Source organism: Eurytemora carolleeae, unplaced genomic scaffold (genome assembly GCF_000591075.1).
Source record: "Eurytemora carolleeae unplaced genomic scaffold, Eaff_2.0 scaffold1503, whole genome shotgun sequence".
In the NCBI taxonomy this organism is placed as follows: domain Eukaryota; kingdom Metazoa; phylum Arthropoda; class Copepoda; order Calanoida; family Temoridae; genus Eurytemora; species Eurytemora carolleeae.
In genome coordinates, this window is record NW_019397390.1 from 13,505 (window position 1) to 27,165 (window position 13,661).

The 13,661-nt window shown below is 30.6% G+C and overlaps 2 protein-coding genes across 8 annotated transcripts in view; both read left to right on the forward strand.

Moving 5' to 3' along the window:
* The first annotated feature begins 1,201 nt into the window (after positions 1–1,201).
* On the forward strand, positions 1,202–7,989 carry LOC111714042 (uncharacterized). Its single transcript, XM_023489044.1, has 11 exons — positions 1,202–1,521; positions 2,493–2,561; positions 3,442–3,518; positions 4,572–4,687; positions 5,298–5,343; positions 5,939–5,999; positions 6,122–6,186; positions 6,581–6,639; positions 6,702–6,773; positions 7,647–7,711; positions 7,913–7,989. The coding sequence occupies exons 2-11, from the start codon at positions 2,507–2,509 to the stop codon at positions 7,987–7,989; spliced, it is 693 nt and encodes a 230-aa protein (XP_023344812.1). The 5' UTR covers positions 1,202–1,521; positions 2,493–2,506.
* Positions 7,990–8,148: 159 nt separating this feature from the next.
* Positions 8,149–13,661, forward strand: part of LOC111714044 (uncharacterized) — a 30,216-nt gene continuing 24,703 nt past the window's right edge. For all 7 annotated transcript variants that reach the window (XM_023489046.1, XM_023489048.1, XM_023489047.1 and 4 more), the window contains exons 1-5: positions 8,149–8,222; positions 8,654–8,706; positions 9,999–10,097; positions 10,584–10,657; positions 11,195–11,278. In XM_023489046.1, coding sequence (XP_023344814.1) covers positions 8,215–8,222; positions 8,654–8,706; positions 9,999–10,097; positions 10,584–10,657; positions 11,195–11,278 — 318 coding nt within the window. In that variant the 5' untranslated portion in view covers positions 8,149–8,214. The remainder of the gene's footprint in view (positions 8,223–8,653; positions 8,707–9,998; positions 10,098–10,583; positions 10,658–11,194; positions 11,279–13,661) is intronic.

Sequence of the window (13,661 nt, forward strand, 5' to 3'; positions counted from 1 at the left end):
GAATTACAAATAAGTCCCAAGGTCAAAACGTGTAACTGACACAAAAGAAAAATGAATGGTTTAGAATTTGTTGTTTTAATTATTCTGAATCCTATTATTTTGAAGAGTTAACGACCCCAGTCCTGTCTTTTGTTTTGGTTCGCTGTAAAACTATATAATTCTTTAACAATAAACATGTTTTATTACTTTCAGAGGAATGAAAAATAGCTCGTAATTCGGGAGACAAAGGAGACAAAGAAAGCCAAAACTTTTTTTTAAGGTAAGACGCTGACATTTTTTTTTCATTCATTAATCGCGAAAAAAAGTGAAGGTTTTGTCCATAGATTAATTAAAATAAAAGATAGGACATAAGATGTCGTCTTTACAATATTTGGTGATTTTCGTTCACAATAACCCTGAGGCAGAGGCCCAAAGGAGTTACGCGCAGTCGGTGTAGAACAGGCTCTCTCTCTGTCTTGTAATTCTACGCAGAGAGAGCCTGAAATTAAATGTTTTATAGCTGGCTATGGCTACTTAAAAAGTCTCAATGAATTAGTGAGGAATAATAAAAGCTCAAGACGTCGGGGCACTTGAAGTAAACCCAGTCTTGAAAAATTATTTAACATTTTAGAGCAGTCTGAATGTATGTAAAAAAACAACAAGTTTTTAAAACAAAATAAAAAATGAATTCTTGAAAAGTTTCTGAAATGATTTTAAATAACAATTACAATTTTTTTTGCGTATTTCTTTGGATGCTGATGATGCAAATCTTTGATATTTCATACAGCATAAAGCATAGTTTTAAATGTAAAGGGTTCATGACATTAGATAAGATAAAATGACGGGAATATAAGTCGTTAGAGGAACCCAACCGAGAATATGTTATTTTCCCCTTTGCTGCGTGTTTGCCTCTTTTTCGTCACAAGTTTTCTACCTTACGTCATTTGACCCTATGTTATTTGACCCTATGTCGTTTGACCCTATGTCGTTTGACCCTATGTCGTTTGACCCTATGTCGTTTGACCCTATGTCGTTTGACCCTATGTCGTTTTAATCTATGTTAGTGAACCGTTCCTTTACAAAAGTATCGCTTAACTCCAATTTAAAGTTGTTTGTTGAACACCCTGGAAATATTTATTGTACAGTCCCTTGTGCAGGAAGTGGTGATGTAAGGATAACATCAGTTTATAAACTTCAGTTAATATAGACTTTATTCAGCATCAGTATATACAAGGTTACCCTTCAGTGTACACTGTATACAGTGCTATCCAAAATATACTAAAATATTAAATCTTTGTCGTCTTCAATTTTTAATAAAATGTCGCTACAGATTTGGTAATTGTAACCTGGGTTTCCGAACATTTAAAAGAAAAAAAATTTCAAAATACTTAGATACATTTCTTATAAAAAAGAAACGCAGACGACAGTCAGTTTACTATTTTCTGGTTACTACTAAGTAGTACTAAGTTTTGCTACAATGTAGTGAATAAAGTGGCTTATGTAATGTATGCCAAAACTGGAGATGAATTAATTAAAACTTAGGTATGTAAATTGTACAATATATGTACATTATACAATATGTACATTGTACAATATGTACATTGTACAATATGTACATTGTACAATATGTACATTGTACAATATGTACATTGTACAGTATGTAAGTTGTAAATATATTTTGTAAATAATTTAATCAATATACATAATCTTTAATGTAAAGGGTGTCCCAATAAAAATGGGAATTCAGTGACGAATTCGATATCGTCTTTTTAAATAATTATTTGATTTAGTACAGTGATACCTGCTGAGTAAGCTGTAATCTGTAAGAGTTTCGTCTGCTATGTGCACATTTTGTTTGTTTATGTTTTGACTGCATACGGTTGTAACACAAGACAATTGCACTATACAAACAGAGTAAACTTGTCCATCTTCACTGTTCATCTTGCGGAGACATTATAGACACACCTTTGCATTATTTTACCCTTGTCATAAAATAAACTCTAGCAGACATAATAATATTATGGCTTTTGAAACTAGGTATTACAATGCTAATTTATAACAAAGACGATATCGAATTCGTCACTGAATGTTTATTGGGACACCCTGTATAGTATTTATTTTTGCCAATTGGACATTAAATCAAAAAAGACCTGTTAAAATACTAATATTTCTTTGTATTGATCTGTATTTGTGTTTTTTGTACATTGATAACCAGAAAACTATGAAATAGAAGACGACTTTTAGACTCTAAATATGAGATTGAATAGTCCAATCAGCATGGGACACGGCAATTGTACAGCGTAAACAGACACATTTCACTTAATTAGTGATTGTATAAGTGTCTAGTAAAACTATTTGCTGAAGTATTGTTATAAAGTCGTCTTCCTATTCCAGAGTTTTCTGGTTATCACTGTGTAATCATTATTTAATGTATATAACTCTCATTAATATCCGAATTGTTATTATTATTATCATTTCTATTATTATTATTATTATTATAATTATTATTTTAGAAAGGTGTTCAAGGATGATAGCCATGGCACAGGCTGTTACCCTTCTCACAGTGTTACAAACGTTTAATGGTAATATTTTGTCATATATACAGTGATAATGTCGTCTTTGCTTAACATTTTATTTTGAACATTTGTTTGTTATTTGTAATTATTCTCTGAACATAAGCTTTGAACATTTTTAGAGTTATACCATTCAGTTATAGAATAATTAAGCTTTAATCTTTCACACGTCACACTGAAGTAAATAGATATTTGATGATTTGATATAAATGTTTAACTAAAACTGCAGATAATTTACCCTTTCTCATATTTGTGCGTAAAATCATAACTAGAGGAGATACAAGATCACAAATTCATACCATTACGTGTTATATTGAACGAAGTGACATTAATTCCACTTTATTCTGATTATCACCGTACAGGATGAACCAAAAAACATGAGAATGAAGGGAAAACTTGTCAGCTCGTCTGTGATCGATGAAAATTTTAAAAACTTAGGTTTTGTGTTTGATCCAGTAATAATTTGTTTACCCTTCTCTATTACTTATAGATCTTTTATATTCAGTTTTATACAAATTTAAAATTGAGCATAAATACCCCCTTCTCTGAAAAGATTATGAATTTTCTAATTTTCTTCAATTTTTTACTATATAGTGTCCCATTTAACTCTGGAATAGGAAGACGACATTTTAGTTTTATCGGTAGGTTTTAATTTTAAATAAACTTGTAAAGCTTGAAATGGGTTTGTGTGCAAAATGTACTAGTGCTGGTTCATTGGACTTTAAAAATCATAATTTGAGTTTTCGCTCATGTTAAAAAAATCGAAATTTTTTTTCAAAAAAATAATGGTTTTTTTTAAATTGATATTTTAAATTCCACGGGCAACGCCGGGCACTTCCACAAGTTCTAATGCAAAAAAGATAATAATAATTTCCCAAATTGTGTTCAGCTCAAAGAACATGTGAGTCTGGTTCCCCAGTTCTAGAGAGATATTCAAAATCAGCATTTAACAAAGGATATGATATGGTAATATTATATTATAATGCAGGGTTATCCACAGAAATATTACTTTCATGGCGGCATGTAATTCCTACAGAGCGTCCCATATCATGTTAGATTATCCTCAAGGTTTAACGCCGCGCGAAAAACGCGCACAATTCTCGAAAACCCTAGTATTTTCTGCAAGCAAATTTTTATATTGGCCTTATACAATTTTTTTAAATAATTCATTCTTCTTAAATTTTCTCATTAGTCCGGAAAATCGTGATTTAGAGCCATTAACAATCCATTATGATGTGGGACACCCTATTATAAAACTGATCGTGTTAAAGGGAGGGAGTGTATATTGAAAGGGGGTATAGGCTTACAGCGAAAAATAATCGCTTTTGAGTTTTGATCGCTACTAATCTTACTTCTATCTGTTGCGTCTATAAGGAGAAAATTGGTAAAAAACGACTCATACTGAAGAACAAAGCGTCCATACAAATTCAGAAATTTGCAGTTTACGACTCGGATCGTAAAAAAATCAATTTAATTTCAAAAAAATCATTCAGATATTACAACCTATAGTCATCGATTATATTTCGACGCATTCGTATAAAGTTAATATTTCATAATATTTTTATTCGTTTTGTATCCAATGCACTTAAAACGCCCAAATAGTTGGCCGCCAGATGTCGCTGCTCTCGATGCTTTGAATGATTACACGTGGCAGAGACGCCTAACGGAAAAAGTCGTTTTATGTGCATTGTATATCAAACAAATAACATATGTTATAAAAGTGCGGGTAAACGGCTAGTATCGAGATAAAGTGAATAATAAAATAGAAATGAGCAATCACAATGATCCGAAGGTTGCCAGCTCTAACAAAAAATGTTATCGATTCTTTCTTGAAAATTCAAGTTAAAAACAAGTGCTTTACATTTCTTATCTGTACAGTGTGCAATGTGCATGTCTAGGGTCGCATAATACAACCAATGGCCTTTGTGACTCTGTAAAGTTGATCAAGTCTTTTAAAATGTTGCAACGTTTTAAAGCAGCCTGGATCTATGTACAATATCGTACTTTTTGTTTGTTTAGATCAAATCGGACCTATCTCCTGAAGCTGTACTGTCAAAGTGTCGAGAACATTGTAATGTAAATCCAGGTTTATGTACTGGATTCTCCTTCAAACCTGGGAAATGGATTGGAACCAGGTATGTACAATCCTGTTCTGACGAGTACTTCAATTAAACATGAGGCAAATTGGTCCAAGGGTTCATACAAAAATGATTTCAAAAATGATTACAAAATTATTACAAAAATGATTAAAAAACTATTACATAAATAATTACAAAAATGACAACAAAATGATTACAAAAATGACAACAAAAATGACTACAAAATGATTACAAAATTATTACAAAATTCCAAAGTAAATGCACTTCTAAGCAAATAATTGTGCCAAATTTCTTTTTAAAGTAGAACATACATCACAGATTCTTGTTGTGCTCCTTAAAGTAAAAAGAACATGATTATTTAAAAAATGAGCAGAAACGATGTCATTGAACGTGTTGATGTTTTTTTTAATAAAGTATAAAATATATTTTTATTAAAGCATAAAGTTTATTTTTTTTTAGTATAAAGTATATTTTTATTAAAGCATAAAGTTTATTTTTTTTTAAGTATAAAGTATATTTTATAATAAAGTATAAATTATATTTTTTAGTATAAAGTATATTTTTAATAAAGTATAAAGAATATTTTTCAATAAAGTATAAAGTATATTTTTTATTAAAGTATAAAGTATATAATTGACTATTCTAGGTGGGAAGACAGCTCCTGCGTATTCTCTAAGGATAAGTTTATTCAGGTGTTTTTAAACTCTACGTTATTTTGTATTAATAAATTTAGAATTTTATCCCTTTTTAATTAAATTGACTATCGATATAACTTTAAGTGATGGGTCATTTTAGAAGTACATTTATTGCTTATAGATATAACTACATGATAAATAACGAGTGTATAAAAGGAAAAGAAATTGTGTAGGTCTTCTCTGGTTTCAAGATCCGACACCACTGATTTGCGGATTTCATATCCTCTACATCATTCTTTTTTAAATCATGAACCATTCATAGCCCTTTAAACACTTGATCAATAATGCTGAGAATAAAATTGTTTTTTTAACCTTGAAAACTGTTTATTATTTCAATTTTCTCCATTTTCGGCTGCAGAAATCTTAAAGTGGCACTAAAAGTTTAAAATAATTAATTTTCAAAGAGATTATTATGAATATATCAAGCATTCTTTATCAAACATAGTTTTTTAAAGTTACAGCTGACAAACATATAAATAAAAAGACAATTTAAATTACGTACACAGCGCCTTTGATGCTAAATGTTGCCAGCTATTATTGGGATTATGTTAAAACTTTAATACCACTGTACATTATTTTATTTTCTGTCTAGGGAGGGATAAATTATGAACGTGCTTATGAAATGGAATACTTCAACCAAATCTGTCTAAACAGTAAGTTTTTTTGAGTTATTTTTTCAGATTTTCTTTATGGTTTTCATTAAAATCACAGAAATGGAAAAGAAATTATTATTATTATTATTATTAATTATTATTATTATTATTATTACTTCTAGGAGGAAGAATGGAGGAGGTCTGCAACAACAGAACCTACGCATTCACAGTGTATCCAGATATGGAGGGATGAGAATATTATTTTATCAATCAATCAATCAATGCTTAAATTTTTTTTACCGTCAAGTTACTTGCTTACTGGTTTAATTCTTCTATTTAAGTCACTCATTTTTTCAAATTGCTCAGATACAGAAACTGCTCTCGTCAAACTATTAATTTCGTATTATATTTTTGCAACCCAATGTCGTAGAGCAATGTAATCAGTTTCTTTTATTTTTTACTATCCTGGGAACCCAACTTTGTCTGAAACATGAATCGACCAGCTTAGAACATTCTCTTGATTCTTACGAGTGCCCCCCTAAAATTGAGGCAAATTGGTCAGTGGTTCATAAGCTGTGCCCAGACAGCCCAACAAACGAACAGATATTTATACTGCTTTGCTGAAATATTCCCATCTAAAGGTAGTTCTCAACGACACCTCTATTGTCCAGGCCAGAGATAGAATTGACTGCATGGATAAGTACGACGAAAAAATATATTTTTAAAATTATATTTTTTCTAAAAATGCATTTTTTTGTTCAGATGTTTAGCTGAAGAAAGGTTTACCTGTCGAAGTGCAATCTATGATCGAAATGGTGTTTGTCATATTTCAAGGTAAAAATAGGAAAAATTACATAATATTTTATTTAATTTTAATGGAATTTTCATCCTGCATTTTTACTGATCTGTATAAGAAGTTTCTTATTTTTTCTGGGGCAAATAAGTAACGTACATTTTATAGTTTTATACCGGCAAAGCAGGTTTACTTTCATATTTCGTGGATTTTTATGAAAAAATCCCACATTTCTATGAAAAATACCTTTTTTGTTGTGATTTTTACTTTTTTGTTTGTTTTCGATTAGAATTCAAGTTAAATCCTTGCAAAAAGCATGATCATGATGATAACACATGGCAGATGCATAAATTGATATATATATCCTATTTAACTTATTTAATATATCTGTTGAAATCATTTATAAAATATTTTTCAAACTCTATAGATGAAGGATCACTTAAACAGTTTGTGGTCAAAATCAATCTTAATCTTTGCTATATCTTCAGATTTTAAATATTGGTACCATAATATTAACATATTTGAAAATGCTTTAAATACCTTAGAATTGTAGATTTCGAGATCAATGCCTGATTTTCTCTTTTTGTTAATCTTAAGATTAATTTGATCTTACGCTAATATCCAGAGACGAGACGAACATGTTCTCCAGCTTTTGAAAAACCGGTTTTTGATTTGTCCGAATTTGTGGTGTCATATCAATTGAACTAATGATCGTTTGGCCTAACGTTCAAAAGTACTGTGGTTTTTAAACAAATATTTGTGCAATCAAACAAATTTTTCAATTCTTTAAAAATTATCATCTATATATTTTTATCAAATTGATATGACGTAATCTTAATTATTTGCGGGTGAGGTTAGATTACCATATAGGTTGGAGATTTAATATTTAAGTTTAAAAAATATTTTTTTTTTAGATTCAGTAGTTCCAACATGAAAAGTATGAGAGGCAGCTATTTTATGGAGAACGAATGTTTGCACGGTGAATATACTATGTATTTTAGCGTCAAATTCAATTTGAATCATAAAGATGTTTTTGCTGTCACAAGAGTTTTAGGGAATAAAATGGCTTTTTATAGTGGAATTTTATGCCCTAAGACAATTAATACCATTTAGATGGCATACCAATTAAAACCTATTACAATTAACCACATAAACTTATTTTAACTCTTGTGTACTGTAGGTCTATCTCGATGTGAAGGGTTCACACAGTACATAATGGAGGAAAATGCTAATATAGTTAACTCTCGTGTACTGTAGGTCTATCTCGATGTGAAGGGTTCACACAGTACATAATGGATGAAAATGCTAATATAGTTAACTCTCGTGTACTGTAGGTCTATCTCGATGTGAAGGGTTCACACAGTACATAAAGGAGGAAAATGCTAATATAGTTAACTCTTGTGTACTGTAGGTCTATCTCGATGTGAAGGGTTCACACAGTACATAAAGGAGGAAAATGCTAATATAGTTAACTCTAAGATTATGACAAGGTATATTTGTAGTTTTAACAAACAAAAAAAATATTTTTTTAACTTTTAAAATTGCTGTAAACTTTTTAATATTCAAAATGAGCTGATCCCTTGTTAATGAAATTCTTCTTAACTTAAAAATATTCAATTTAACTCGTGTGGTTGCAAGTATTTAAAAGGTGGTTGGCGTTTATATCAATACAATGGAGACGAGTTTTCTATTTAAGTTTTGATTTTAAATAAGCTTTTTAAAACGACAAGTTGAAATTTTGAGTTTAAACAAAGAGAAGCTGTTAACTGGCAGCTTCTCTATACTTTTCGTGTTTTTGTGTATCTATGTTGTTTGAGAGCTTTGTATAAATCAAAATTAAAATCGAAATTTGTCTTAATTGTATTGATATATAAGACGACGACTGTAGAAAAAGGGATACATATAAATGTGTTATGTTTAGAATATCTGATGCTAATTTGGACGATTGTGTGAAGATTTGCAGAGATGATCTAGGTAATTAACTCGATCTTAAACGATCCTAAACGATCGTTAACATTTTTTAAAGACTGGTAAAGATTGAAAAAAACGATCTTAAAGAGTAAAAGTTATCGTAAATAATAGTAATGAGTAGTTTTGTATTGATTCCTGATTCTTCAATAAAAATTTCTTGTAAAAAATAGGAAACGTTGCAGGAACATTCTATCTGTTTATGGCATCAGAGCCCTCGTCTTCGTCTCGAGTCGTAATTCCTTAAACTCGACTTTAAGACCCAATCTTCGACCCAACTCTGACAACAGCTTGTGTCACATGATTGACAGTTGCAAGATCTTCGGCTCGACCTTAAGGAGTTAGGTCCAATGAAAATTAAACCGACTTTGGTTGGTTTTAGTAGAGAATAAGGCTCAATAGTGAGTATAGTTCTCTTAAAAACCCGGAATGCGCCAATTCTTACCATGAAAATCCGCCAAATAGAATATTAAACCGGTTTTTTAACTCAATTATGTGGAAAAAAAGATGCAGCTTGAATCCGAAAGCTCAAGCCGTAAATAAGGCCCAACGTCAGCTTAGACCAGAGCCGTATTTTCCCCAATTTTTTAAATCACGAACTCAGTAGGAATAATCATGATAATTATATCAATTAGATGCGTTTAGTTATTCGTTCAAGGACAATATATAAAATAATTATCAAATTATCTTGTTCTAGTTTCATAAATAGTTTCATTTATGAACACACATTCCAGATACAACATGTTTTTCACGTTTATTAGAAATAAGTACAGTAGAACAATAAAGTAGTCGTCAGAAAAAAAGTGAAAAAAGCACATTTGTGGTCAGTAACCTTTGAGGCCCTGAAACTTCTTTTAGAAAAAATAGTTTTATGGAAAATATTTTAACGTTTGTATTTTAAATCAAAGAATAATAATAATGGTTTTTAAAAACGACCGTGTTTATAAAGTTCGTCGTTTGGTTTACGATCGTTAACGACAACCCTTCGTTAACGATCGTTAACGACGACCCTTCGCTAACGATCGTTAACATAATTGTCGATAATTTTTTTTGAAAAAACGATCGTTTTTTCAAAAGCGATTGTTTTTTAAAAAACAATCGTTTTCAAAAACGAACGTTATTCATTTTCTAAAAGTTCTAAACGAAACGATCGTTTTCAAAAACGATTGAAAAACGAAAAAAAAACGATCGTTTAACGATCGTTTTCAAAAACGATTAACAACTCTAGCACCTGTATAAGAAACATTTGTAAAAAAGTTGTATTTATAAAAAAATATTTTGAAACATTATTGTTGTAGGAGTTCTGGCGTTCAACTGTAAAAGTTTCACGTACAATGCCGCAACTCAACATTGCTTTCTCAGTGATGAAAACAGCCTTTCATTGGTTCAAAAAATAGGTAAAAACTTCGGGCCGAATTTTAGATAATATAGAGCAAACACAGTACAGTACACAAACAGACTTTAAAAGGAAAAACATAGATCTAAAGTTAGACCGCTATTTAAAGTTGAATCAATGTTAAAGACTTGGTCGGACTTGAAGTGTCGCACATTGTTTTTTAGAACTTATTAGCTAAAAAAACATGCAACCTTTGGATCATGGGAGGGGACGCACAGTGGTGTATTTAAGNCTTCTTCTTAAAATGCTTATGCCTTGTGTTTCATGATTTGAAAGGACTAGTCAATGTTTGAAAAATTATAGTTATATTACGGTTTAGATAAGACCTTAAACAATGATTTAATGATAACTTTTAAGGATGAGAGTTTAATGAAGATCTAAAATTAACAATAAATTAATATTAACATTGAATGAGACCTTTTGATGATTCAATAAGTTATATTCTAAAAAACAATGAAATTAATGAATAATATTTTTGTTTGTTTAGCTACCACCCCAAGTGAGACCCTGTATGAACTGTTCTGTGTGGAAGGGGCTAAACCTGAAAATAATGAAAAAGCTGTAAGTAAATTATTTTTTTTTATTTTGAGACAATTGTTTGCCACCATTTTTATTCAAAAAATTCATAAACTGGCAAAGGAATTGAGTTTTAGCCACAAATTCTGATTTTCAGATCGCTATATCTTTGCAACTTGACGGTGTTAGCCTTTGATATTTCAAACTATTATTGTTTGATCTAAAATAATTCTTAGTTTGAAATATCTCTCTCTGACATTAAAATGCAAAGATATAGGGATAAGAAAACAAGAATTGTGACAAAAACTCAATTCCTTAGTGGCTTTAGCGCTCAAACAGTTGATATCCACCTTAATAGTTTAACTTTTAATGCTAAATACCTCTTTGCAAATTGATAATATTCTATTAACGGAGTTTATCTATAAGAAATCATTCAATTTAAAAGTTTATAATACGGATATCGAAATGACAATATGAAATTTGTATCAAATTATTTTAGTTAAAAACAATGTAAGCCAGAATTTATGAAATTTCCATTATTTGGAAAAATTTTCCATTATTAAAAAAAATGGTTAACTGCAGGGTGTTGCGTATCTGTATGGACGAGAAAACAGATATTATGAAGAGGAAGTTCCTTTTCAACGATATCGTAATTCAATTCTGCAGGTTGGTTTTTTCACGGGCAGTTGTAGTACATTTAAATTTCCGAGCCGGGTCAACCTTTCTGGTCCTAGTTTGTACTGGACCTAATTCTATAGACTGGACTAGCCGGTGCAACAAGGTTGACGCTGTCCGACTTTATGGTTCATATAGGTCCAAAGAATCAGTTTTGTCAATTACCACTATGTCAACTGGCTTGAATTTACCACAATGTACAGTACATCCTAGTTGAGCACACCTGTTAGATTTTCATACTTTCCGGTCATATTGTTTCCGAACTGTGTACTGCAATTGCATACTGCATGTTGTTGTTTGAAACCAGTTTCAATTGTAAACAAAATAAGATATAGACCCAAGAGACGTATTTTGAAGAAGAGTACAAAGGGCTGAGATTATCTGGGGGGGGGGGGCAAACATTGTTATTTAATGTTTTCTTAAAATGAACTTAAAGTCTATTCAGATATTCAAAAGTAAATAATTCCCGTGCAATACTTTGAAGTCGGCCTGGTCTCAAAAATTAATATAGGGAGGGGAGAGGGGGGGGAACAATATTGGGAGTCAGAGACCCGTATGATCGTCTCATTGAAGACCACAAACTTTTCGTATTAAACCTTAAATTTTCATTGGAGACCAACTCCAGATTTTCAATCGAGACCCCATGGCTTTTCATTGGAGCCGCAAATTTTTTATTGAAGACCCTAGACTTTTCTTCGGAGACCCCAAACATTTCACCAAAGCCCCAGATTTTTAGAGAAGAAACAACAAAATGTTCATTCGAGACCCCAAACTTTTTTTTAACCTCAAATATTCAGATTTACAAAGTTTAAGGTCTCCATTGAAAATCTAAGGGTTTCTTAGATGATTTCTTCCTAGTCTCCCACATTGGCCTTTTCAAGAATATTGCAAAACGGAAATTTACAGGCCATAAACACGAAATTCCTGTTGCGAAAATCTATTTAAAATTGCAACTGTAAACCTAAACAATGTTGAAACTCTGACATAAGAAAACATCAAAAGTTTTGCCCAGTCCGTTTTCAAACCAATTTTTCTAAAAAAACAACTTTCTAATATTTATGCATATATACATCTAAAAAATGTATATTATGCAAACTAAATTTGTTTTAAAAATGTCAAATCAAAATTACTAAAAATTTAAAAAGTGTTCCTAACTGTCCAGTGTGCATATTTGGGCCAGTTGACATAATGGTAATTGACAAAACTGATTCTTTGGATATAGGTTGAATTTACTTAAACTACAGGGGCAGATGTGCATTCTTTACTAACAAACTCAGATTTTGCCACAAAATTTAAATTTCTAATAAAATTGTCTTTGCAACCTTTGATAATTCAAACTATGAATTCTGTTCGAGCAAATAATCTTAATTTTAAATGTCACAGATTCACGCCATCAAATTGCAAAGATATAGGAATTTTAATACTTAGGTTTGTGGCAAAAAACTAAATTCCTTTAAACATATAGCTGCAGAGATCCAAAATATGAATATAACCAGTCAACCGATAACACTGAAAAAAAACTTGAAAATATTTAAGATTTTCTACTTTGGATAATAAAAAAGCCACATTACTTTGATTAACCATTTAGAGAATAAGGGAGTTGAGTCTTTGTCTCAAACTCAAATTTTCTAATTCCTTTTTCTTTGTAACTTGATTGTTTAAACCTTTGATATTTCAAACTTAGAATTTTTAACCTAACAGAATTCATAGTTTGAAATTTCTAAGGTCTACGACAATGGTTTGCAAAGATATAGGAATTAGAATATAGGAATTTGTTGCAATTTCTTTTATAAAAAGTTCCTTAACTTCCTGAAAAAAACACCCTCCTCCAATCTAGGAATTCCAGTTGTGGAAAGTAAATGAATGATTTGAGAAAAGTATCAGTTTTCAAAATAATCCTAATTAAAGACAAATTTTCTTTAATGAAAAACTGAAAAAATACTTGTGTCAAACGTAATTTCAAGTGATCCTCCGCAAATATGACAATGCTTCTTAAAAGCTTTGTCTGATCAAGTATAAATTAGATATTAATGTTTATAACCTTATACAGTCATTACTTTTTGGTTATATATTGCAGAAAAACACAGGAATGATCAAGTTTACATTAGATAAATGTTTATAACCTTATACAGTGATTACTATAATCAATTCTAATTATATATATTGCAGAAAAACACAAGAATGATCAGAATTAAACGCTTTTGAATCTAGACGAACAAAAATATGTTTTCCAATTGGATAAAGGTTTTAAGGGTACCGTTGTGATTCTGACATTTTTGAAGGATAAGTCACTTAAAATCACGCTTACAGTCCCTTTAACTTAAAATCAAGCTTACAGTCCCTTTAACTTAAAATCAAGCTTACAGTCCCTTTA

What these genes read in the sequence shown, in the direction of transcription:
- LOC111714042 (XM_023489044.1), top strand. Translation starts at nt 2,507, where the DNA reads ATGATAGCCATGGCACAGGCTGTTACCCTTCTCACAGTGTTACAAACG. An exon ending in CAGTGTATCCAGATATGGAG is followed by an intron (nt 6,187 to 6,580) that starts GGATGAGAATAT and finishes TCCCATCTAAAG; the next exon opens with GTAGTTCTCAACGACACCTC. An exon ending in AGAATTGACTGCATGGATAA is followed by an intron (nt 6,640 to 6,701) that starts GTACGACGAAAA and finishes TTTTTTGTTCAG; the next exon opens with ATGTTTAGCTGAAGAAAGGT.